General features: G+C 45.0%; 2 protein-coding genes across 7 annotated transcripts in view; one reads left to right on the top strand and one right to left on the bottom strand.

Annotated features, from left to right (window-relative positions):
• Window positions 1-17,741, bottom strand: part of LOC124545374 (citron rho-interacting kinase) — a 213,184-nt gene extending 195,443 nt beyond the window's left edge. Inside the window, exons 1-2 of the mRNA XM_047124284.1 lie at window positions 17,396-17,741; window positions 17,054-17,229 (exon numbers count right to left, since the gene is read on the bottom strand). Of these exons, the coding sequence (XP_046980240.1) occupies window positions 17,054-17,229; window positions 17,396-17,591 (372 nt within the window). The 5' untranslated portion in view covers window positions 17,592-17,741. The remainder of the gene's footprint in view (window positions 1-17,053; window positions 17,230-17,395) is intronic.
• A 125-nt stretch (window positions 17,742-17,866) lies between these two features.
• The window catches only part of LOC124544737 (AP-5 complex subunit mu-1-like), a 59,034-nt gene continuing 50,204 nt past the window's right edge, over window positions 17,867-26,696 (top strand). Inside the window, exons 1-2 of one of the 6 annotated variants that reach the window (XM_047123390.1) lie at window positions 17,867-18,133; window positions 18,231-18,349. In XM_047123390.1, coding sequence (XP_046979346.1) covers window positions 18,069-18,133; window positions 18,231-18,349 — 184 coding nt within the window. In that variant the 5' untranslated portion in view covers window positions 17,867-18,068. Of the gene's footprint in view, window positions 18,134-18,230; window positions 18,456-26,696 lie in introns of those variants that run through there. The other 5 variants (XM_047123391.1, XM_047123392.1, XM_047123393.1 and 2 more) reach the window with 5 other exon arrangements.

Genomic DNA, 26,696 nt, shown 5'->3' with positions numbered 1-26,696 from the left:
TGTTTTTAGATATAAATTATGGATATAATATTACTGGAACATACCAACACAAAATCACACATTTGCTATACATGGATGATCTAAAACTACTGGCAGCAACCAATCAACAACTCAACCAATTACTAAAGATAACAGAAGTATTCAGCAATGATATAAATATGGCTTTTGGAACAGACAAATGTAAGAAAAATAGCATAGTCAAGGGAAAACACACTAAACAAGAAGATTACAAATTGGATAACCGCAGTGACTGCATAGAAGCGATGGAAAAAAACAGATGCCTGTAAATATCTAGGATACAGACAAAAAATAGGAATAGATACTACAAATATTAAAGGAGAACTAAAAGAAAAATATAGACAGCTAACAAAAATACTGAAAACAGAATTGACAGCAAGAAAAAAGACAAAAGCTACAAATACTTTTGCTATACCAATACTGACCTATTCATTTGGAGAAGGGAAATGGAGTAACACAGACCTAGAAGCACTCAATACACTTACACGATCACAATCACAATGCCACAAATATAGAATACATCAAATACATTCAGCAAAAGAAAGATTCACATCAAGCAGAGAGGAAGGAGGAAGGGGATTTATTGACATAAAAGACCTACATTATGGACATATATCTAAAAACAAAGACGCTGTAACTTACCAAACAAAAGCGTTGATATGTTGATAGGAGACAATAAAAACCACACACACACACACACACACACACACACACACACACACACAAATTTCAAGCTTTCGCAATCTAGGGTTGCTTCATCAGGAAAGAGGGAAGAAGAGGGAAAGACAAAAGGATGTGGGTTTTAAGGGAGAGGGTAAGGAGTCATCCCAATCCCAGGTGTGGAAAGACTTACCTTAGTGGGAAAAAAGGACAGATATATATGATGAGGTGACTTACCGAACGAAAGCGCTGGCAGGTCGATACACACACAAACAAACACAAACATACACACAAAATTCAAGCTTTCGCAACAAACTGTTGCCTCATCAGGAAAGAGGGAAGGAGAGGGAAAGACGGAAGGAAGTGGGTTTTAAGGATGAGGGTAAGGAGTCATTCCAATCCCGGGAGCGGAAAGACTTACCTTAGGGGGAAAAAAGGACAGGTATACACTCGCGCACACACACACATATCCATCCACACATACAGACACAAGCAGACATATTTAAAGACAAAGAGTTTGGGTAGAGATGTCAGTCGAGGCAGAAGTGTAGAGGCAAAGAAGTTGTTGTCTTTCAACAACTTCTTTGCCTCTACACTTCTGCCTCGACTGACATCTCTACCCAAACTCTTTGTCTTTAAATATGTCTGCTTGTGTCTGTATGTGTGGATGGATATGTGTGTGTGTGCGCGCGAGTGTATACCTGTCCTTTTTTCCCCCTAAGGTAAGTCTTTCCGCTCCCGGGATTGGAATGACTCCTTACCCTCACCCTTAAAACCCACTTCCTTCCGTCTTTCCCTCTCCTTCCCTCTTTCCTGATAAGGCAACAGTTTGTTGCGAAAGCTTGAATTTTGTGTCAAAGCAATCACTCATATAAATACATCGGCTACACCACTGCAATTTCATAACCACTTCTACAACCCTTTAGATCACATAACATCAACAGATACGAAGAAAGTAAATTGGAAAAAAAAACACTACATGGCAAGCACCCGTGTCATCTAATACAGCCACACGTCGACCAAGACGCATCCAACACAAGGCTAAGAAAAGGCAATACATACAGTGAGACGGAAGGATTCATGATTGCAATACAGGATCAAACAATAAACACCAGATATTACAGCAAGCATATTATTAAAGATCCCAATACCACAACAGATAAATGCAGACTTTGCAAACAACAAATAGAAACAGTAGATCACATCACAAGCGGATGTACAATACCAGTACATACAGAATACACCAGAAGACATGACAATGTAACAAAAATAATACATCAACAACTTGCCATACAACATAAACTAATAAAACAACACATTCCAAGATACAAGTATGCACCACAAAATGTACTGGAGAATGATGAATACAAATTGTACTGGAACAGAACCATTATAACAGATAAAACAACTCCACATAACAAACCTGACATCATACTCACAAATAAAAAGAAGAAATTAACACAACTAATGGAAATATCCATACCTAATACAACAAATATACAGAAGAAAACAGGAGAAAAAATTGAAAAATACATCCAACTGGCTGAGGAAATCAAGGTCATGTGGCATCAGGATAAAGTTGACATTATACCAATTATACTATCAACTACAGGAGTCATACCACACAATATCCACCAGTACATCAACGCAATACAGCAACATCCAAACGTATATATACAACTACAGAAATCTGTAATTGTTGATACATGTTTAATGACCCAAAAGTTCCTAAATGCAATGTAACATATACCGTACAGTTAAAAGAAAGTCACGCTTGATCAAGGTCCGCGTCACTTTCCATTTTTAACCAGACATAACGTCTGAGAAAGGAAAGAGATGATAATAATAATAATGGGTAGCTATGAGTGATGAAATAATGAAGGCAACAGAGAATCAAGTAGGTAAAAAGATGAGGGTTATTAGGAATCCCAGGACAACAAGAGATATTGAATTTAACTGACGAAAGGAGAAAATACAAAAATGCAGTGAACTATGCTGGCAAAAGGGAACACAAACATCTGAAAAATGAGATTGACAAGTGCAAAATGACTACGCAGAAATGGCTAGAGGTTAAATGAAGTATTTAGAAGCATATGTCATAAGGGGAAAGATAGATGCCACCTACAGGAATATTAAAGAGACCTTTGGCGAAAAAAACCACCTCTATGAATATCAAGAGCTAAGATGGAAAGCAGTCCTAAGCAAAGAAGGGAAAGCAGAAAGGTGGAGGGATTATACAGAGGGTCTATACAAGGGAGATGTACTTGATTGACAATTATTACGGAAATGGAAGAAGACGTAGATGAAGATTAGATGGGAGATATGACACTGCATGAAGAATTTGTCAAAGCACTGAAAGATCTATCTCAAAACAAGGCCCCGGGGTTAGACGACATTCCGTCAGAACTACTGATAGCCCCTGGTGTGCACCATGTATGAACAGCGAAATTCTGTCAGACTTCAATAAGAATATAATAATTCCAGTCCCAAAGAAAGCAAGTGCTGACTGTGTGAAAATTACCGAACTATCAATTTAATAAGTCACGGCTGCAAAATACTAACATAAATCCTTCACAGAAGAGTGGAAAAACTGGTAGAAGCCAGCCGCAGGGAAGATCTGGAGAAATGTAGGAACATGCAAGGCAATACTGACACTATGACTTCTCATAGAAGGTAGGTTAAGGAAAGGCAAACCTACATTTATAGCATTTGCTGACTCAGAGAAAGCTTTTGACAATACTGACTGGAATACTCTCTTTCAAACTCTAAAGGTGGCAGAGGTAAAATACAGGGAATGAAAAGCTATTTGCAATTTGTACAAATACCAGATGGCAGTTATAAGAGTCAAGAGGCATGAAACGAAGGCAGTGAGACAGGGTTGTAGCCTATCCTCAATGTTCTTTAATATGTATTGAGCAAGCAGTAAAGGAAACAAAAGAAAAATTTGGAATAGGAATTAAAGTTCACGGAGAAGAAATAAAAACTTTAAGGTTTGCCAGAGACATTGTAATTCTGTCAGAGATAGCAAGGGACTTGGAAGAGCAGATGAATGGAATGGACAGTGTTTTGAAAGGAGGGTATAAGATGAACATCAACAGAAGCAAAACTAGGATAATGGAATGTAGTCGAATTAAGTCAGGTGATGCTGAGGGAATTAGATTAGGAAATGAGACTAAGTAGTAAAGGGGTGTCTTGAAAGGATATATAATGAACATCAACAAAAGCAAAATGAGGATAATGGAATGTAGTGAAATTAAATCAGGTGAGGCTGAGGGAATTAGATTAGCAAATGAGACACTTAAAATAACCAAGTTTTGCATTTTGGACAACAAAATAACTTATGATGGTGTAAGTAAAGAGGATATAAAATGTAGACTGGCAATGGCAAGAAAAGCATTTGTGAAGAAGATAAATTTATTAACATCGAGTATATATTTAAGTGTGAGGAAGTCTTTTCTTAAAGTATAGTAAACAGTTTGGACAAGAAGAGAATAGAAGTTTCTGAAAACGTGGTGTTACACAAGAATGCTGAAGATTAGATGGGTAGATCACTTAATTACTAGAAGAAGGGATCGGTTGATAGGACACATCCTGAGACATCAAGACATCACCAATTTAGTACTGGAGGAAAGCATGGTTGGGTAAAAATTGTAGAGGGAGACCATGAGATGAATATAGTAAGACTATTCAGAATTATGTAGGTTGCAGTTGTTACTTGGAGATGATGAGGCTTGCACAGGATAGGGCACCGTGGAGAGCTGCATCAAATCAGTCTACGGACTGAAGACAACAACAACAACTACTACTGTTAATGAAAACTGACAAATTTTTGTTAAGTGTTGGACTGGTTCACATCTTCAGTTACCTATTGAACGCAGCCATTATAGCTTTGTTAGAATTTTTTTTTCACTTTTTAGTATTTATAATACTACTAAAAAATCATCCTTGCTCTAGACATCAGCTTTCTCTATTCATTCACCACTAACCCTATGATATTACCCCTTGTTTCAGAGTGGGAGTATTACAGAAAAATGAAAAATAAGCAAAGTAATGCCAATATATGGGAGAGGCATGGACAAATCTTGTAATAATGGTTTCTTAAAAATATTAGAATTGCTTATGCTTAGAGTTAATGCTTTAAGAAGTTCCATTTCTTGATTAGTGAAGTTTCATAAAAGGGATTTCCACAGGTATACTCTGTTTTTATTTCATTTATTTAATTATCTTTCATTCTTTGCACCTAGTTTCAGGGTCACAGACCTATTCTCAAGAAATTGCAAAGAAATAGTACATAGAGTCACATCACAAAGACCCAAATTTTGACAAATTACATTATAACAGCACTATAAAGTCATTAATTTATTTGAGGAAGTCAAAGATTAACCTCTCAAAAGCTGACCTGCTGGTAGATGTGTTTACCAACTTGCATCATTTGCTTAACTACTAGTCGTCTGTGTCTTCTCACGCTTGCCTATGTGGGCTCAGACACTACTTCCCGTAAATTGTTTCTGACAACAAGTTCCTTTTCCTCTCATGGGATTCCGTTCCCTGGCAATTATCAAGCTATCATCGGCAGTGAAATACATGTTCCAACCATGTAGCAAAGCAGCATTGTCACACCTATGCAGATATTGAAGACGTTTGTATGATGTAACTATAAAATTTTTTAGAAAGTGTACAATGCACCAAGAATAATATATTTGTGCAGAACCACACATTCTAACATGGAAGTACTTGCAAAGACCATAAAAATTATGTATGCCATTGGTTCCACATTAACATCTTATTCTTAGTGCATCATATGCCAAGATGTCACATCTTGTAATGTGTTGATGTTTTGTCTTGTTTTAGGCGCAAAAATAACTACGGTCATACATGCCCATGTCAGAACTGTAGAACACTAAGACACAGAGAGGAGTTATAAACAACGACACATCTATCCCAGGTGATGGGGTAGAACACAGATAAAAACAGGGATGCGAAGAAAGGTATATAAAATACGCCATACAGAAACGGAGGTCCTGAACTAAAGATTAAATGTCCTTTGCCACATCGCTACGATGAACAAAAAGTAAAACACAGTCGACAGCCCCCGTGTCATTCACTAAAATGACCAATAACTCAGACGGCAAACACAAATGCGAATGTGAGTGGTTAAAAAGGTTTTTCCATCAGAAGTGGCGGACCGTCAAAGGTTGAGGGCAATGAGCACAAAGTAGTGGGGGAGCATAACTTAACAAATGGCAATGGCTAAAGACATTGCCCGATGGTAACAACCTAGCTAAAACAATCTCCTCACAGTGAGAGGACTGAGAGGAGGTTGTCCAAGTCGCTGGGAGAGGCTTAATAACCCGGAGCATGTTCCCATGAAGCGAGGACCAGTGGTGATGCCAAAGTGACGCCACCTGCTGACAGACAGCAACATAAAGATCATCGGAGGGAATCTAAGTAGTAACAGGCTGAGGTACAAGAACTGCAGCTTTGGCAGCAATATCAGCGGCCTTGTTTCCTGTCAGACCGAAGTGACCAGGAACCCACATAAACACTACAGTGGCTCCATCAAGAGTGAGCAAGTGACAGCTTTCCTGGACCCTCTGCACTAAGGGATGGACGGTGTACACCACACAAAGGCTTTGAAGGGCACAGATAGAGTAGGAGCTAATGACGCAATTGAAAAGTCTGCGTCACTGGATGTACTGCGTGGCATGATACAAGGTGAAGAGCTCTTCTGTGAATACTGAGTAGTGTTCTGGAAAGCCAATACCAAAAAATTTTGGTGACAATGACAAAGGCACACCCGACACCACAGTCAGTTCAAGAAACACCAGTGTACACAAGGGTACTATCTCGAAATTCCATGTGAAGGTCGTGAAACTGAAGGCGATAAAGCGAGGCTTGGGTAGTGTCCTTATGAAGTGAATGACAGCCAAAGTGAACATGGGCTGCTGCATGAATCCAAGGTGTAGAAGGGTTCACAGTCATCAGGAAAATGCCAGGTAGCATGAAGAGCTAAAAGTGAATTCCTGGAGGTAACAGAAGAGAGACACGCCCCATATGGGTGATCAAAGGAGACATCAAAGGAGGCATAGGACAGGTGGCCATGCATAGCTGACAAAAGGCACGCATATTTGCTGAGGAGAAAGTCACAGCGGTAGGACAGCAGCAGCTCGACAGCTTCTGCACACAGACACTCAACCAGACTAGTGTAAAAGCTGCCAGTGGCTAAACAGTTGCCACAAAGATGGATAGTATTGAGACGGCGTAAGAGGGATGGGCATGTAAATTCATAAACAAAACATCCACAGCCAAGTTTAGAATGGACACGGGACTGGTACAAATGGAGGAGGGTGGTTCGACCTGCTCCCCAGGAAGTACCTCTGAGGACAGGTAGGATACTGAAGGACCGCATACAGCAGACCACCAGGTAAGACACGTGAGAGGGCCAAGAAAATTTCCTATCGAGCATGAGCCCCAGGAATTTTGCAGTTTTCAATGAACGGAAGAGCAACAGGCCCTAGATGTAAAGACGGTGGAAGAAACCAACTACGCCACCAGAAATTCAAACAGTTTTGTTAGTGGAAAAACAAAAGGCACTGTCGATGCTTCATGAGTAATGAAATCGAGACATCACTGAACTCGCCAGTCAATGAGACAGGTCCATGGTGAACTGTAATAGATCGCAAAATCGTCAACAAAAAGGGAGCCAGAGATGCGCGGCGGGAGTCAGGCCATTACAGGATTCATGACAATAGCAAAGAGGACAGCACTCAGGACGCAACCCTGAGACACACCATTTTCCCAGATAAAGGTATCTGACAAGGAAGAACCCACACATACCTTGAAAACTCATCTTTTAAAACTTCCTGAAGGACATGGGGCATGCGGCTATGGAAGCCCCAAGTGTAGAAACAACGGAGGATACCAGATTTACGCAGAAAACCATTCATGACACGAATGGACAAAGTGACAAGATGGTCAACTGCAGAATGGCGTGCTCAAAATCCACACTGAACAGTGGTTAATAAATTGAGACACTCGAGCCACTATACCAACTGGGCATGAATCACGTTCCATCACCCTGCAAACACAGCTGGTGAGAGAAATGGGGAATTAGCTAGAAGGAAGGTGTTTGTCCTTTCTGGGCTCAGGTATGGGTATGGGTATGACAGTGGCTTCACGCCAGCGTCTGGGAAACGTGCACTCTCCCCACATGCCATTGTACGTATGAAGGAGAAAGTTGTTGCCCACAAGAGAAAGGGGCTGCAACAGCTGGATGTGATCATCATCTGGCCCTGGTGCGGAGGATCGGGATGAAGTGAGAGCATGCTCTACCTCCCTCACAGTAAAGGTGGCACTGTACACTCACTATTCCGGGGAGAGAAAGGTATCGACCAAGCCTCCTCCGGTTGTTTCTGATGGAGGAAGGCAGGGAAATAGTGGGAGGAGCTCTAAATCTTCGCAAAATAGCGGCCCAAGGTGTTAGAGATAGCAAGAGGGTCCACTATAACACCATCTGCTACTGTCAGGCCAGAAATTGGGGAAGAACTTTGGTCTCAGAGAGCCATTTAAGGTTGGCCCACAGGAAGGAAGAGGGAGTGGAACTGTTAAAAGAACAAGTAAAGGAAATCTACATCTACATTTATACTCTGCAAGCCACCCAACGGTGTGTGGCGGAGGGCACTTTATGTGCCACTGTCATTGCCTCCATTTCCTGTTCCTGTTCGCGGGAAGAACGACTGCCAGAAAGCCTCCATGCATGCTCAAATCTCTCTAATTTTACATTCGTGATCTCCTCGGGAGGTATAAGTAGGGGGAAGCAATATATTCAATACCTCATCCAGAAACGCAACCTCTCAAAACCTGGACGGTAAGCTACACCGCGATGCAGAGTGCCTGTCTTGCAGAGTCTGCCACTTGAGTTTGCTAAACATCTGTGTAACGCTATCACGGTTACCAAATAACCCTGTGACGAAACGCGCTGCTCCTCTTTGGACCTTCTCTACCTCCTCTGTCAACCCGACCTGGTACTAGTCCCACACTGATAAGCAATAATCAAGTATAGGTCGAACGAGTGTTTTGTAAGCCACCTTCTTTGTTGATGGACTACATTTTCTAAGGACTCTCCCAATGAATCTCATCCTGGCCTCACCTTACCAACAATTAATTTTATATGATCATTCCACTTCAAATCATTCCGAACACATACTCCCAGATATTTTAGAGAAGTAACTGCTACCAGTGTTTGTTCTGCTATCATATAATCATACAATAAAGAATCCTTCTTTCTATGTATTCGCAATACATTACATTTGTCTATGTTAAGGGTCAGTTGCCACTCCCTGCACCAAGTGCCTATCCGCTGCAGATCTTCCTGCATTTCGCTACAATTTTCTAATGCTGCAACTTCTCTGTATACTACAGCATCATCCGCGAAAAACCGCATGGAACTTCCAACACTATCTACTAGGTCATTTATATATATTGTGAAAAGCAATGGTCCCATAACACTCCCCTGTGGCACACCAGAGGTTACATTAACGCCTGTAAATGTCTCCCTCTTGAAAACAACATGCTGTGTTCTGTTTGCTAAAAACTCTTCAATCCAGCCACACAGTTGGTCTGATATTCCGTAGGCTCTTACTTTTTATCAGGCAACATAGCGTAACTGTATCGAACGCCTTCCTGAAGTCAAATAAAATGACATCTACCTGGGAGCCTGTATATAATATTTTCTGGGTCTCGAACAAATAAAGCGAGTTGGGTCTCACACGATCGCTGTTTCCGGAATCCATGTTTCTGGGTTCCCAGAAATGACATGATACGCGAGCAAAAAACATGCTCTAAAATTCTACAACAGATCGATGTCAGAGATATAGGCCTATAGTTTTGCACACCTGCTCGATGTCCCTTCATGAAAACTGCAACTACCTGTGTTATTTTCCAATCATTTGGAACCTTCCGTTCCTCTAGAGACTTGCGGTACATGGCTGTTAGAATGTGGACAAGTTCTCTATCATACTCTGTGTAGAATCGAGTTGGTATCCCGTCAGGTCCAGTGGACTTCCCTCTGTTCAGTGATTTCAGTTGCTTTTCTATTTCTTGGACACTTATTTCGATGTCAGCAATTTTTTAGTTCTTGCGAGGATTTAGAGAAGGAACTGCAGTGCAGTCTTTCTCTGTGAAACAGCTTTGGAAAAAGGTGTTTAGTATTTCAGCTTTACGTGTGTCATCCTCTGTTTCAATGCCATTATCATCCCAGAGTGTCTGGATATGCTGTTTCGATCCACTTACTTATTTAACATAAGACCAGAACTTCCTAGGATTTTCTGTCAAGTTGGTACATAGAATTTTACTTTCCAATTCACTGAACGCTGCACGCATAGCCCTCCCAACGCTAACTTTGACATTATTTAGCTTCTGTTTGTCTGAGAGGTTTTGGCTGCGTTTAAATTTGCAGTGAAGCTGTCTTTGCTTTCGCAGTAGTTTCCTAACTTTGTTGTTGAACCACGGTGAGTTTTTCCCGTCCCTCACACTTTTACTCGGCACATACCTGTCTAAAATGCATTTTACGATTGCCTTGAACTTTTTCCATAAACACTCAACATTGCCAGTGTCGGAAGAGTAATTTTCCTTTTGATCTGTTAGGTAGTCTGAAATCTGCCTCGTATTACTCTTGCTAAACAGATAAACCTTCCTCCCTTTTTTTAATATTCTTATTTACTTCCATATTCAAGGATGCTGCAACAGCCTTATCATCACTGATTCCCTGTTCTGCGCTTACAGAGTCGAAAAGTTGATCTGTTTGTTATCAGTGGGTCCAAGATGTTATTTCCACGAGTCGATTCTCTATTTAATTGCTCGAGGTAATTTTCGGATAGTGCATTCAGTATAATGTCACTTGATGCTCTGTCCCTAGCACCTGTCCTAAACATCTGAATGTCCCCGTCTATATCTGGTAAATTGAAATCTCCACCTAAGACTATAAAATGTTGAGGAAATTTATGTGAAATGTATTCCAGATTTTTTCTCAATTGTTCTGCCACAAATGCTGCTGAGTCAGGAGGTCGGTAAAAGGAGCCAATTATTAACCTAGCTCGGTTGCTGAATATAACCACAACTCATAATAATTCACAGGAACTATCCACTTCTATTTCACTACAGGATAAACTACTACTAACGGCGACAAACACGCCACCACCGGTTGCATGCAATCTACCTTTTCTAAACGCCGTCTGTGCATTTGTAAAAATTTCGGCAGAATTTCTCTCAGGCTTCAGCCAGCTTTCCGTACCTATAACGATTTCAGCTTCATTGCTTTCTATCAGCGCTTTAAGTTCCGGTACTTTACCAATGCAGCTTCGACAGTTTACAATTACAATACCGCTTGCTGCTTGGTCCCCGCATGTCCTGACTTTGCCCCACACCCTTTGAGGATGTTGCCCTCTCTGTACTTGCCCGAGGCCATCTAACCTAAAAAACCGCCCAGTCCATGCCACACAACCCCTGCTACCTGTGTAGGCGCATGCTGTGTGTATGGCACAAGTCGAGGAATCTGCAGCCCACACGGTCGCAGAACCGTCTCAGCCTCTGATTCAGACCCTCCACTTGGCTCTGTATCAATAGTCCGCAGTCAGTGCTGTCGACAATGCTGCAGATGGTGAGCTCTGCTTTCATCTCGCTAGCAAGACTGGCAGTCTTCACCAAATCAGATAGCTGCCGGAAGCCAGAGAGGATTTCCTCCAATCCATAGCAACACACATCACTGGTGCCGACATGAGTGACCACCTGCAGATGGGTGGACCCTGTACCCTTCATGGCATCCGGAAGGACCCTTTCCACATCTGGAATCAATGAAACTGGCATTACTTCTCGACATAATCGCCCTGCAGACGTACACATTTTTCACAACGCTTACGCCATGATTCCATGGCAGCGGCAAAGGCTTCTTTAGGAGTCTGTTTTGACCACTGGAAAACGTTGAGGCAATAGCAGCACGGCTGGTGAATGTGCAGCCACGGAGAGTGTCTTTCATTGTTGGAAAAAGCCAAAAGTCACTAGGAGCCAGATCAGGTGAGTAGGGAGCATGAGGAATCACTTCAAAGTTGTTATCATGTAGAAACTGTTGCTTAATGTTAGCTCGATGTGCGGGTGCATTGACTTGGTGAAACAGCACACGCGCAGCCCTTCCCGGACGTTTTTGTTGCAGTGCAGGAAGGAATTTGTTCTTCAAAACATTTTCGTAGGATGCACCTGTTACCGTAGTGCCCTTTGGAACGCAATGGGTAAGGATTACTCCCTCGCTGTCCCAGAACATGGACACCATCATTTTTTCAGCACTGGTGGTTACCCGAATTTTTTTTGGTGGCGGTGAATCTGTGCTGACTGGCGCTTTGTTTCTGGATTGAAAAATGGCATCCACGTCTCATCCATTGTCACATCCGACGAAAAGAAAGTCCCATTCATGCTGTCGTTGCGCGTCAACATTGCTGGGCAACATGCCACATGGGCAGCCATGTGGTCGTCCGTCAGCACCCACCTGGATCACACTTCTTGCATTTTCAGGTCGTCATGAAGGATTGTGTGCACAGAACCCACAGAAATGCCAACTCTGGAGGCGATCTGTTCAACAGTCATTCGGCGATCCCCCAAAACAATTCTCTCCACTTTCTCGATCATGTCGTCAGACCGGCTTGTGCGAGCCCAAGGTTGTTTCGGTTTGTTGTCACACAATGCTCTGCCTTCATTAAACTGTCGCACCCACGAACGCACTTTCGACACATCCACAACTCCATCACCACATGTCTCCTTCAGCTGTCGATGAATTTCAATTGGTTTCACACCACGCAAATTCAGAAAACGTATGATTGCATGCTGTTCAAGTAAGGAAAACGTCGCCATTTTAAGTATTTAAAACAGTTCTCATTCTCGCCGCTGGTGGTAAAATTCCATCTGCCGTACGGTGCTGCCATCTCTGGGACGTATTGACAATGAACGCGGCCTCATTTTAAAACAATGCACATGTTTCTATCTCTTTCCAGGCCGGAGAAAAAAATCGGAGACCTTAGAACTTGAATGCACCTCGTACATGGCTACACTGCATACAAATACTTTCAGAAACGACTTCCTGACACTTAAATCTATACTCAATGTTAACAAATTTTTCTTCTTCAGAAACACTTTCCTTGCCATTGCCAGTATACATTTTATATCCTCTCTACTTCGACCATCATCAGTTATTTTGATCCCCAAATAGCAAAACTCCTTTACTACTTTAAGTGCCTCATTTCCTAATCTAATTCCCTCAGCATCACCCAACTTAATTCGACTACATTCCATTATCCTTGTTTTGCTTTTGTTGATGTTCATCTTATACCCTCCTTTCAAAACATTTTTCATTCCGTTCAACTGCTCTTCTATGTCCTTTGGTGTTCTGACATAATTACAATGTCATCGGCGAACCTCAGAGTTTTTATTTCTTCTCCATGGATTTTAATACCTACTCCAAACTTTTCTTTTGTTTCCTTTACTGCTTGCTCAACATACAGATTGAATAACATCGGGGATAGACTACAACCCTGTCTCACTCCCTTCCCAACTACTGCTTCCCTTTCATGTCCCTCGACTCAACTGCCATCTACTTTCTGCACAAATTGTAAATAGCCTTTCGCTCCCTGTATTTTACCCCTGCCACCTTCAGCATTTGGAAGAGAGTATTCCAATCAACATTGTCAAAAGCTTTCTCTAAGTCTACAAATGCTAGAAATGTAGGTTTGCCTTTCCTTAATCTTTCTTCTAAGATAAGTCGTAGGGTCAGTATTGCCTCACGTGTTCCAATATTTCTACGGAATGCAAACTGATCTACCCCAAGGTCGGCTTCTATCAGTTTTTCCATTCGTCTGTAAAGAATTCGCGTTAGTATTTTGCAGCCATGACTTATTAAACTGATAATTCGGTAATTTTCACATCTGTCAACACCTGCTTTCTTTGGGATTGGTTTAATTATATTCTTCTTCAAGTCTGAGGGTATTTCGCCTATCTCATACATCTTGCTCACCAGATGGTAGAGTTTTGTTAGGCCTGGCTCTCCCAAGGCTGTCAGTAGTTGTAATGGAATGTTGTCTACTCCCGGGGCCTTGTTTCGACTTAGGTCTTTCAGTGCTCTGTCAAACTCTTCACGCAGTATCATATCTCCCATTTCATCTTCATCTACCTCCTCTTCCATTTCCATAATATTGTCCTCAAGAACATCGCCCCTGTATGGACCCTCTATATACTCCTTCCACCTTTCTGCCTTCCCTTCTTTGCTTAGAATTGGGTTTCCATCTGAGCTCTTGATGTTTATACAAGTGGTTCCCTTTTCTCCAAAGGTCTCTTTAATTTTCCTGTAGGCAGTATCTATCTTACCCCTAGTGAGATAAGCCTCTACATCCTTACATTTGTCCTCTAGCCATCCCTGCTTAGCCATTTTGCACTTCCTGTCGATCTCATTTTTGAGACGTTTGTATTCCTTTTTGCCTGCTTCACTTACTGCATTTTTATATTTTCTCCTTTCATCAATTAAATTCAATATTTCTTCTGTTACCGAAGGATTACTACTAGCCCTCGTCTTTTTACCTATTTGATCCTCTGCTGCCTTCACTATTTCATCCCTCAAAGCTACCCAGTCTTCTTCTACTGTATTTCTTTCCCCCATTCCTGTCAATTGTTCCCTTATGCTCTCCCTGAAACTCTGTACAACCTCTGGTTTAGTCAGTTTATCCAGGTCCCATCTCCTTAAATTCCCACCTTTTTGCAGTTTCTACAGTTTTAATTTACAGTTCATAACAAGTAGATTGTGGTCAGAGTCCACATCTGCCCCTCGAAATGTCTTACAATTTAAAACCTGGTTCCTAAATCTCTGTCTTACCATTATATAATCTATCTGATACCTTCTAGTATCTCCAGGATTCTTCCATGTACACAACCTTTGTTTATGATTCTTGAACCAAGTGTTAGCTATGATTAAGTTATGCTCGGTGCAAAATTCCACCCTGGAGACACCAAATGACAGAGGGATGTGAACAGTACAAAGGGAAAAGGTCATGGGAGCTCAAAGTGGTCGTGAGGATGCAATTTTGTTTCCTGAATATAGAGAACAAGTGAACACTATGATTCTAAGAGCAGCCATAAGTTCTCTTTGTTGTATCGAAGGCCATGAACTTTCCACTGCAGGACAGTCATGATGAGGAAAAAATGAAGCTGTCACCTCAGCGGTTGCCAAGTGCTAGCATTTGAAGACTTGCTGCTACAGGGCACGGAGGCAGGATGATTCTGTTCCACGAGGTCTCCAGAGGCCTCGGCATTCTCCTTCTGTTGGTCTGCGGAGTCCAGGACAGAAAAATGGCTGGTGGTGCACACCAGGGCACGGAGGTCGGCTGGCGAGGGAATCATGTGGTGACACCATCAAAGACGATCTCTGAGTTGGCAAATGAGAAGGCAGTTTCCCTATGATTGACTTTTTGGAGCCTTTCCAGTTGGCAGAGGAAGACTCAGATTTTTGTTGGCTGGAGGGACATAGGAAGTCTTCGCACGAGTATTCTTTCTGTTCTTGGCGGCCTGCTGGTTGTGTAACAGGTGACTTTGCCCCATGAGGTGAAAGTCTGGTGGCATGTTGCACAGCTGGAGGAGGAGATGGGAATGCTACCATGATGCTGGGCGATTTCACTACTGCGGTGCCGACTTTGATGTCACATATCTGGATGGTCATGTCCTTCATGTAGCAAGAACAGTACTGTAGGTGCCAGATGGTAGAATGCAGGGTTTCCAACTAGACAACTTGCGAGCAACTGGGTAAAGCACTTTTCCTTCAGGCGCATCTCCTGGACAAGCCGCTCGTAGGACAATCTTGAGAGGAGGTGGCATGGTCACCATTGCAATTGATACAGCAGAGAGGAGGAGACTGACAATAGCCCTTGTGAGCATTCCTCCACAGATTGCACATTGGGCCAGGTGCCGACAGGACATTCGAGTGTGGTTGTACAGACGACACTGGTTTCAGATTGTGATAGCTTCAAAACCTTCTTTGATCTTTGATGGAAGTAGTACTCTATCAAAACTGAGAAAAAGAGCACGTATGGGCACTATAGACGCATCTACCGTTTTCATCATCCAATGGACTGCAGTGACACCCTGATCAGAGAGGTACATTTGGATTTCTGCCTCAGTCAGACCATCGAGCAGCCTAGTGTACATAACACCACAGGAAGAAGTCAGTGTTCGGCGGGCCTCAACACAAACAGTATAGCTGTGGAGCAGCGACGCTGCAAGCAGTTGTTATGCTTGAGAACCAGCAGTAGTGTCCAAGAGCAAAGTGCCATTTCGTAAACAAGAGCAGGATTTGACAGGGCCAGCAAATGCATCAACACCTTTCTGAATAATAAACAAATTTACTGTAGCAAAGGACTGACTTTCTTCAGTACGTGAAACCACAAGTAACCATGTTGCTGCTGGGAGGGTCTTTGAATCATTAGCCTCATTCCGCTTATGTTTGGTAGACGCTGACAAAGAAAAAGACTATTCGCTCATTGCGAGAAAATCCCATATGATTGCCAGCGTCTCCAATGGTGCGCTCCTTCCAACTGGGCGCCCTCCTCAGAAGAGGAGGGCGCACCCACCTTAGGTGATTGTTCACACCTCAGGTCATACCTCCCGAACACCTGACAGGGGGACCAACTGGCAATTTAGGAAGGTGGCAGCACAGGCAATCACGTCTCCCTGGGACTGGCCTTTACCGGGGGTATGTGTGAACCCTACCTGTCAAATTGGGGCTGGGAATTAAGAGTTACCCAATCACCTGTGATGCATCACATGCTTGGGCTGAGACATGAGGTTAATCTTTTACTGTCATACACAAATTAATGGCTTTATAATGCTGTTATGTAATTTACCAAAATTTCTACCCCAAAGACTTAGTCAGGTATATCTGTGTTGGGAATTATTGCAAAGGGTGTGATGTCTGAAACCTGTTACAAACACAAGGTATCCAACGGCTCGAAACAAAATCTGAACTTCTGGAGACTGATAAAACGTTTACCCTCAGTACCTTTTCTATAATGCTTTCCACATTTTGGAGGGATGCTATGTGCTATGGCATCAGTGTCTTATCGACTATCATCATACGACACTTAGTATATTTACTTTAGTTTATTTCGCATGTTACTGCTACAGGCAGCTTTCAATTTAAGAAAAAGAAATGTTGCGAAATGCTGATCAATGCAATTTTTTTTTATCCATTTTTGAAGTCACATAGTATGGTAAAAGAAGGAAAATACATTACAAAATGTTAAATATAATGAAAAATTGTAGAACAAAAAAATTCTTGATTAATGTCACTTACCAGATTCTGATCAAGTGTTTGATCCTTTCGCAAAGTTTTCATTGCATATATGTTTCCCGTTTGTTTCTCTCTTACAACTTGGACAACACCAAAATGCCCGCGTCCAATAACTTTCTTCACCTCGAAATCGGAAACATTAACGCGCAGTCTTCGAAGTTCTGCCACAATTCCACGAACTGTTGACAATTATAGCAGAAAATGAGAACTTCTGGGGAACATGTGTTAACGCCAAGCGTGAAAGAATAACTTATGATCAATGTAGTGATTTAGTAAGCTCAAAAGGCGTAGATATTTATGGGACACAAGCATCCCACTAAAGTATTTCTTATAAAAGAAACTCACATTTTTCAACGAACATTTCGACGTGTCTGTCCTTCTTAAGAGCATCGTTACTGCATTCGTCATACAGTACTATCAAGGCATCAAGCAGTCCTTCTCTTCCTAGACAATTATTCTTAAAAACACATTTATCGGCGTTAAGTATAAGTTTGTTCAGACGCTTAATACGAACGCAAATAGGATCTCTGCAGGGTTCCATCGTATTTGGTATGTTGCAGCGCTATCACTTCATTAACACAGTTCCGTATTTATTGCAATAAAAGTAGATTGTAACCCACTAATGTCAAGCGACGTACACAATCAACACACGACTCAACAGCCCCAACCCCAAATGCCCAACATAGCACACATTTGAATTTCGTGGGGACAACGCTGATTGGCTCTCTCGAAACAGAGTGGATCTACAGACCTTACCCAAACAATGTAAATGAAGCTTCCGGTAAGTGAGAAAGCTTAGTAATGGCAATTATCAAACGACCAGATGACAGATATTATTGGTAATGACTTTTCAACTGTGAAAGGATATTTTATAATTAATTTAAAAAAGACAAAAAAACAGGAAAGTGATACAGTTGCTGTATGTATGGAAGTGGTATATCTCCGAAGCAAACAAATTGCAATGTTATTGTTTACGTATCGGATGTTCTGATGTTCGCTGTGGTATGTCAGTACAGAAATGAGTTTGCGTGCAATATGGATCGTTTTACCCAGCAAGGATGCCGCTTCGCCGTTATATGTAAAGTAAGTTCGTATACTGAAACCTGTGTGCCATGTTTCAAAATTATATTTAGTACTCAAAAAGATGACATTTGTGAATGCACATTCATTGCTTTTACAGATATTTTCCTACCGTGGAAGCTCGAAGTAAATCTCAATTGGGAAGTAAATATGTCCCGATACCAGATCCAGAAGACTTTGTAAAACTTCTGTTGCTACAAGTGGGGCTTGTTCATGGAGGTACGATGTTCATCGATTTACTTCCATTTATCACCCATGTATAAAATATGAAAATCTCAAGGACTGTAACCAAAGGTACATAATCCGGAGCAGACATGAAAGACAAGTAAGAATTAAGTAAAGTTAATCAGTCTGAGGCATACTCGTACACATTGTCACCATTCACCAAATACTACAGCTAATTGCACAGTGTGTTAACATTTTGTGATCTATTGCTGTTGTTAGTGACGCTGACTCCACTCGGATGCATAAAAAATGTAAAAACGATTAGAATTTGGGGGGAGGCGTTTATTTTGGGTCACAAATAGTTCCTTAATGTCAAACCTTTTGTTTTACAAACAGCGCTATAGTGTAAATTTCGTAATAAAGTATATATGAGATTGCAGGGCCCGCATCTCGTGGTCGTGCGGTAGCGTTCTCGCTTCCCACGCCCGGGTTCCCGGGTCCGATTCCCGGCGGGGTCAGGGATTTTCTCTGCCTCGTGATGGCTGGGTGTTGTGTGCTGTCCTTAGGTTAGTTAGGTTTAAGTAGTTCTAAGTTCTAGAGGACTGATGACCATAGATGTTAAGTCCCATAGTGCTCAGAGCCATTTGAACCATTTTGAGATTGCAGGTCTATGTCTAGAAGTACCTGTATGGTTAAATTAAGTCAAAAAATTTAGAACTAAAGATGATCAGGTGATAATAGTGTAGGGACTTATGGGACAAGGAACTGCTTGAACTATGGAAAGGTGTTGTATGATGTTGGGGATAACCTGAACAAAACAGCTTAATCAGGGGCCATTTCCTAGCAATCTTCACCAGATACATCAACGTACAAACTATGCAGGCCACCATAAGGTACATGAAGGAGGGTACCACCATTCCCTTTCCTGTTCCTCTCACATAAAGAGTGGGGGAAAAAAGAAAAACCACTGTCTGTAAGCCACTATATGGCCTTTAATTTCTCTCATCTTCTCTTTGTTGTCCTTACATGTAAAGTATATTGGAGGCAGTGCCTGAATTTCCCCAACACTGTCTCGCAAAAAGAACCCCAGGATTCCCACTGTGTTCATGAAGCATCTGCATAATATTTACAAGCTGATCAAACCTGTCAATAACAAATCTAGCAGCATGTTCTGAATGTTTCAATGTATTCATTTAATCCAATCTGATAGGGATCATAAACATTCAAGCAGCAGTCAAGAATGGGCTGCACTAGTGTTCCCTATGCCATGTCCTTTATAGAAGAGCTACACTTTCCTAAATTCTCCAATAAAACAAAGTCCACCGTTTGCATTCCCTACTACCGACCTGACATTCTCATACCATATCATATCGCTTTGTAATGTGACACCTATCTATTTACCCCCTGCGGGTTCGGGGGTAAGAATAGGCCCGCGGTATTCCTGCCTGTCGTAACAGGCGACTAAAAGGAGTCTCAAACGTTTCGGCCTTCTGTGATGGTCCCCTCTTGGGTTTGACCTCCTTTTTTTCCAAATTTCCGTTGATAGTGCGTGCCATTTGGGGAAGGACGCCTTACGTGGTGCTTTTCTATTGGTCCATCATGCATCACCATCTTGCATGTTACCTATTGTCGTGTGGCGGGATTTACACCCAACGTCTTCTGGGTTGCCTCCTTCTCGTCCTGTGCGCAATCCCCTTCTTAGCGCCCCCGACAACTGTGGACCCTTTCAACACCTAAAATCCAGCACGTTAGCCAGTCCGTTGTGGTGGGATCGTCATGTACCCTCTTGGTGGTAGCCCCCTGACCACGCAGGGATCGCACTACAGATGCCAGAGCTGTTTCCTCCCCATGCATGCCAAGGAGTATGTGCCCATCTTGTCTGGGGCACGGGGACTCCGGGCAATGGGATATCGGCCAGGTACCCGTTGCTTTGGCTGGTTGGCGCCCTTGGGGAGAGCCCTCGTTCGGAGTAGGTGGCATCTGGGCGGATGTGGCGCAATGAAGCGCAATAAATCACACCAAGCTGGTGTTCGCACGGCCACCAGCGTCTCTAAGCGAGGTAGAGTAGACTTTGATGCTGCGCAATATGACCCTCAGTCGTTCCCCTTGTTGGCTGCGCCATGGGAGGGACGCCGATCTAGTGCCAAGCGGGAGCCTTACGTCCCACAATACCTTGTCTGCAGCAGGACTGATGGTGACTCCTTTCTTACGACGAAGCCTCTGTTTTTTGTGGAACACCTGGAGGATAAGTTTGGGGAAGTGGCGAGGTTGTCTAAAATGAGGAATGGGTCCATCCTCCTCAAGACGTCCTCCCCAGCCCAGTCACGAGCGTTGCTCTTGTGTGATAAGCTGGGTGACGTCCCTGTTACCATCACTCCCCTCAGTAGCTTAAATATGGTCCAGGGGATTATTTACCATCGTGACCTCTTGCTACAATCCGATGACAAGCTGAGAGCCGACTTGGAACGACGTGGTGTACATTTTGTCCGTCGTGTACATAGAGGCCCCAAGACTAACAGGGTGGCCACCGGTGCCTTTATCTTGGCCTTCGAGGGTGATGTCTTGCCCGAGAAGGTCAAGGTAATGGTTTACCGTTGTGACGTCAAGCCATACGTCCCTCCCCCGATGCGTTGTTTCCAGTGCTGGAAGTTTGGGCATATGTCCTCCCGTTGCCCATCCAGCGCTACATGTCGAGATTGTGGACGCCCCTCTCATCCCGATTCTCCATGTGCGCCTCCGCCTGTATGTGTCAACTGTGGGGAGCACCACTCTCCATGCTCGCCGGATTGCCCCGTTCTTCATAAGGAGCGGAAGATAATGGAATTTAAGACCCTGGACGGGCTTACTTATCGAGAGGCAAAACTGAAATATGAAAGGTTGTATCCTGCTTCCATTCGAACATCTTATGCTGCAGCCACGTTATCGTCGCCCACGCGAGCGACGGTTGTCGCCTCATCTGTGCCGCCTTCAGTGGGCCCTCGGGGCCGTGCATCTCTGTCTGCCCCCCTCGTGTCTGGGGGCAAGCCTTCCTCTGTTGCCCCCTTAGCAGTTGGGGGCAAACCCTCTTCTGTCGCTCCCCCCACGCTTACTTCGGGAGTGACATCTCCTCCAAAACCGGGGGGCTCGATCCCTCCCCCTCCTTCTCCACTGGCGATGCCTCTGCCGGTCCCTCTCTCACGGAAGGGGTCCCTCGGGGCTCTCCCTTCCTCCGTTTCTTCTCCTACCCAGCCGGATGTCAGCCAGTGGCCGAAGGTTCCGCCACCTGCTGGTCGTAGGGCTTCTGGGTTGTCGTCAGCCTCCGACGCTCCTTCAGAGAAGCTCTCCCAGCCCTCTCACCCTAAGGGCCGACGTGAAAAGAAGGAACGGAATGTGTCCAAGAAGAAGGACGTTCCGGCAGTTTCCGTACTGCCTGCTGTACATAGTCCTGGCTCCAGGGATGAGGTGGAGATCCTCGCCTCTGCCGTGGATCTCGCCCTCACGGAACCCTTGGAGGCCTTTCCTGACTCTCCCCCAGTGGCGGCAGTTGGCTCTGAGGTGCCGTCTGCCTCTTAGTCGCATTTACGCCCTCCCAGTCCCTTCCTACTTCCATTCTCCATTCGAACTGCGGCGGTTATTTCCGCCACCTGCCTGAGCTCCGGATGCTTCTGAGTGTTTCCCCCATCTCTGCATTGCTCTGCAGGAAACTTGGTTTCCAGCGATGCGGACCCCCGCCCTTCGCGGTTATCGGGGATACTATAAGAACCGTGCTGCCTGTCAACGAGCGTCAGGTGGGGTTTGCCTCTTTGTTCACCACTCTGTCTGTAGTTCGCCAGTACCCCTTCTGACGCCTTTAGAGGCAGTCGCTGCCAGGGTTGAGCTCTCGCCGGCTATTACTGTTTGCTCTGTTTACATTCCTCCGGATGGGGAGCTCCCCCGACATGTCTTGGCTGCGCTGCTGGCTCAACTCCTGCCACCATTGCTGCTTCTGGGCGATTTCAATGCCCACAACCCTCTATGGGATGGGACTGTCTCCGATGACCGCGGTCGGGCCGTGGAGCATGTGTTGGCTCAGCTCGACCTTAGCCTCTTGAATACCGGTGCTCCCACGCATTTCAGTGTGGCCCATGGCTCGTTCTCGGCCATTGATCTCTCTCTTTGCAGCCCCGGACTTGTCCCATCCCTCCACTGGAGAGTGCATCCTGACCTGTGTGGTAGTGACCATTTTCCCATCTATTTGTCACTGCCCCAGTGTCGTTCTTCTGGGCGCCTGCCCCGCTGGGCTCTCAACAGGGCTGACTGGCCGGCTTTTACTTCTGCTGCAACCATTGAGTCTCCCCCACAGGGTGACATTGACGAGGTGGTCCGTGTCTTAAGCACGTCAATCATTTCGGCCGCCGAGGCTGCCATCTCCCGCTCTTCTGGACTCCCTCGGAGGAAGGCTGTACCTTGGTGGTCGCCAGAGATTGCTGAGGCTATTCGCGACCGTAGGCGGGCTCTCCAGCGTCATAGGCGGCACACGTCTCTAGAGACCCTCATCGCCTTTAAGAGGCTCCGTGCTTGGCCCGTCGTCTTATTGCACAGCGTAAGCAGGAGTGCTGGGAGAGGTATGTCTCATCCTTGGGCTCCCGTGTCTCCCCCTCGCTCGTGTGGTCCCGGATCCGGCGGATTTATGGATACCAGACCCCTATGGGTGTCCCTGGGATCTCCTTGGACGGCGCTGTTTGCATGGACGGTGCCGCCATTGCTGAACACCTTGCCACGCACTTTGCTAAGAGCTCTGCGACTGCCACTTACCCTCCCCCCGCCTTTCGCTCTCTAAAGGAGCGAGCCGAGCAGACGCCGTTATCATTCCACACGCGTCGTTCTGAAAAATACAATGCTCCTTTCAGCGAGAGGGAATTCCTCGCTGCCCTCGCCGATTGCCCTGATACAGCACCAGGACCGGACTGCATCCACGCGCATATGCTGAAGCATCTCTCCAGGGACTGCCAGAGCCGCATCCTCACCATCTTTAACCGCATTTGGAGCGAGGGCATGTTCCCGTCGCAATGGCGAGAGGGTGTTACTGTCCCCATCTTGAAGCCCGTTGCGGACCCACTGGCGGTGGACAGCTATCGTCCCATTACCCTCACCAACGTTTTGTGCAAATTGCTCGAACGTATGGTGGGGCGGCGTTTGTGTTGGGTCCTTCAGTCGCGCGGTCTCCTCGCTCCATCCCAGGGTGGCTTCCATTGGGGCCGGTCTGCTACGGACAATTTGATGCGGCTGGAATCTGCTGTCTGTACGGCCTTTGCCCGACGTCAGCATCTCGTTGCTGTATTTTTTGATCTGCGGAAGGCATGTGACACCACATGGAGGCATCACATCCTTGCTACGTTGCATGAGTGGGGTCTTCGTGGTCGGCTCCCGGCTTTTCTTCAAACCTTTTTATTGCGCCGCTCTTTCCGGGTGCAAGTCGGTGCCGCCTCTAGTTCATCTCATACACAGGAAAATGGGGTCCCGCAGGGCTCGGTGTTGAGCGTCTCCTTATTTCTAGTGGCCATTAATGGTCTGGCTGCAGCCGTGGGGTCGTCGGTGTCTCCTTCTTTGTATGCCAACGACTTCTGCATCTCCTTTAGCTCCACGACTACAGGAGTCGCCGAACGCAGGCTGCAAGTAGCTGTTCGCAAGGCAGCATCATGGGCTCTGACTCACGGTTTTCAGTTCTCTGCAGCCAAGACTCGAGTTATGCACTTCTGCAGGCGTCGGACGGTCCACCCTCATCCTGAACTTTACCTCGACGGCCACCTGCTTGACGTGGTAGACACTTGCTGCTTCTTAGGACTCGTGTTTGATGCCCAGCTCACATGGGTTCCTCATATTACTCAGCTGAAGCAAAAATGCTGGCGGCACCTCAACGCCCTCTGCTGCCTGAGCCACACATCTTGGGATGCATATCGCTGCACGCTGTTGCGATTGTACAGAGCCCTTGTGCAGTCCCGGCTTGATTATGGGAGCCTGGCCTATGGGTCTGCACCACCCTCAGTGTTGACGATGTTAGACCCCATACACCACTGTGGGGTTCGGCTTGCAACTGGCGCTTTCCGTACGAGCCCCGTGGATAGTCTACTGGTGGAGGCCGGGATTCCCCCGCTGCAGATTCGCCGCCATCGACTGCTCGCCGACTATGCTGTCCACGTGCATTGCTCGGCCATCCATCCCAATCATCGCTTGCTTTTCCCTGCCGTGGTCCTCCATCTGCCCGAATGGCGACGTAGGTCTGGGCTTTCCATAGCTGTCCGCGTCCAGTCCCTGCTGTCCGAACTGGGGTCATTCCCTCTTCTGCCTCCCTTCCGGGTCCGTGCACCTACGCCTCCCTGGTGTTTGCCCCGTCCGTCTGGACTTGGCACAGGGACCCAAGGACTCGGTTCCGCCTGTGGCCCTCCGTCGCCGTTTTCTTGCGCTCCTCGCCTCATTTTTGGGCTGTGAGACTGTCTACACTGATGGTTCCCTGGTTGATGGTTGCACTGCCTACGCTTTTGCTCACGCTGCCCATGTTGAACAGCGCTCCTTGCCGGCTGGCTGCAGTATTTTTACTGCAGAGCTGGTGGCCGTATTGCGCGCTCTTGAGCATATGCGTTCCTGCTCAAGTACGTCCATCGTCATCTGCAGTGACTCCCTGAGCAGCCTCCAGGCCATCGACCACTGCTATCCCTCTTCTTCTCTGGTATCCTCTATTCGGGAGTCTGTTTCTGCCATTACCCGCTCTGGTCGTTCGGTGGTCTTTGTTTGGACGCCAGGTCACGTTGGCATCCCGGGGAACGAACGTGTTGACAGGCTGGCCAAAGGGGCGGTCGACGCCCCAGCTTTGGAATTCGGCCTCACGGCTCGAGATCAGCAGTTGGTGTTGCGCCGTAAGGTGCTTGGGATGTGGGCTGCTGAGTGGCGTGGCCTGACATCCCCGAATAAACTGCGGGCTGTTAAGGAGACGACCGATGTGTGGCGGTCCTACCTGCGGGCTTCTCGCAGGGACTCTGTAATCCTGTGTCGGCTCCGCATCAGCCATACCTACCTGACGCACGGCCATCTTTTGCGTCAGGAGGATCCCCCCCTGTGTCGGTGTGGGTCCCGGCTGACGGTCGCCCACATTTTGTTGGAGTGTCCCCGACTGCGCACCCTCCGACAATCTTTTAATCTCCCGGGCACTTTGCCTTTGGTTTTATGCGATGATGCCTCCATGGTTTTAAATTTTATCCGTGGTAGTCCTTTTTATAGTTTCATTTAGGGAGGTCCTGCACCTTTCCCTTTCTGTGTCTCTTGTCCTCGAGTCTCTCATATTTGGTTGCAGATTTTAGTGTGTCGTAAGATGGTTGACTCTTTCCCTTTTTTTGTTCTCGTGGTCAGTCAACCAATCTTCGGCCATCTTCTTCTCTTTTGTTTCCTTTTGTCTGGTGTTCATCTGTTCTCTTCGTGTCTGTAGTGTTCGTTACCGCATTTGTGTTTCTTTTAGTGCCTGGGGGGGAAGTCTCCTTCCCCTTGGGGTTTTACCTGCTTTGTGAATTTATGTCTCGCCTGTTTTTGGAATGGGGGACTGATGACCTTAGCTGTTTAGTCCCCCTTAAACATCCCAACCACCACCACCACCACCACCTATCTATTTAATTGATGTGTCTGCATCAAGCATCATATTACTAATTCTATATTCGAACATTACATAATTGCTTTTTCTACTCATCTCCATTAACTTACATTTTTCTACATTTAGAGACACCAAACCAACTAGAAATATTATCTACGCCTAAGTCATTCTGTATCTTCTTAAAATCACCCAATGTTGGAGCTTTCCCGTACACCACAGTGTCATCAGCAAACAATTGTAAATTGCTGCTCACCCAGTCTGGCAGATTTATTTATGTATTTAGAGAATACATGTTTGAGATTATGCTTATTGTGACTGTCACGAAATAATAGTACGAAATATAAAATCCAAACTGTATGTAAATAAGCAAATCGATTTTATATAGGCCTAATGGTTAATCAGATCCCATTAACCATTACCAACTGCTACAACAACTCAACTTCATCAAAATAATCTATTACTTTTAAAACTAATCATAAAATTTGTAGATAAATGTGACCTTACTCTGTAAAATTCCAAAGCACTGAGACATGGCCTTATGGTCCTCAGATCAGAAGTCATATGCATGGAAAAAATGTGCACAGTATTCCAACACCATGATATTGCAGAACTATTTACTGTTCTCTCTCTCTCTCTCTCTCTCTCTCTCTCTCTCTCTCTCTATCTCTCTCTGTGTGTGTGTGTGTGTGTGTGTGTGTGTGTGTGTGTGTGCGCGCTTTGTAAGTGGCAAAAAATAGTTTTTTAATCCAGTGACATGTAGGCTACCCTGCATGTTGTGGGAGTAGTATCGGCCTGCTTTACTGG

This window comes from Schistocerca americana, chromosome 8, assembly GCF_021461395.2.
Source record: "Schistocerca americana isolate TAMUIC-IGC-003095 chromosome 8, iqSchAmer2.1, whole genome shotgun sequence".
In the NCBI taxonomy this organism is placed as follows: domain Eukaryota; kingdom Metazoa; phylum Arthropoda; class Insecta; order Orthoptera; family Acrididae; genus Schistocerca; species Schistocerca americana.
The sequence above is the reverse complement of the archived record's forward strand: the minus strand, read 5'-3'. Positions and strand labels throughout refer to the sequence as shown.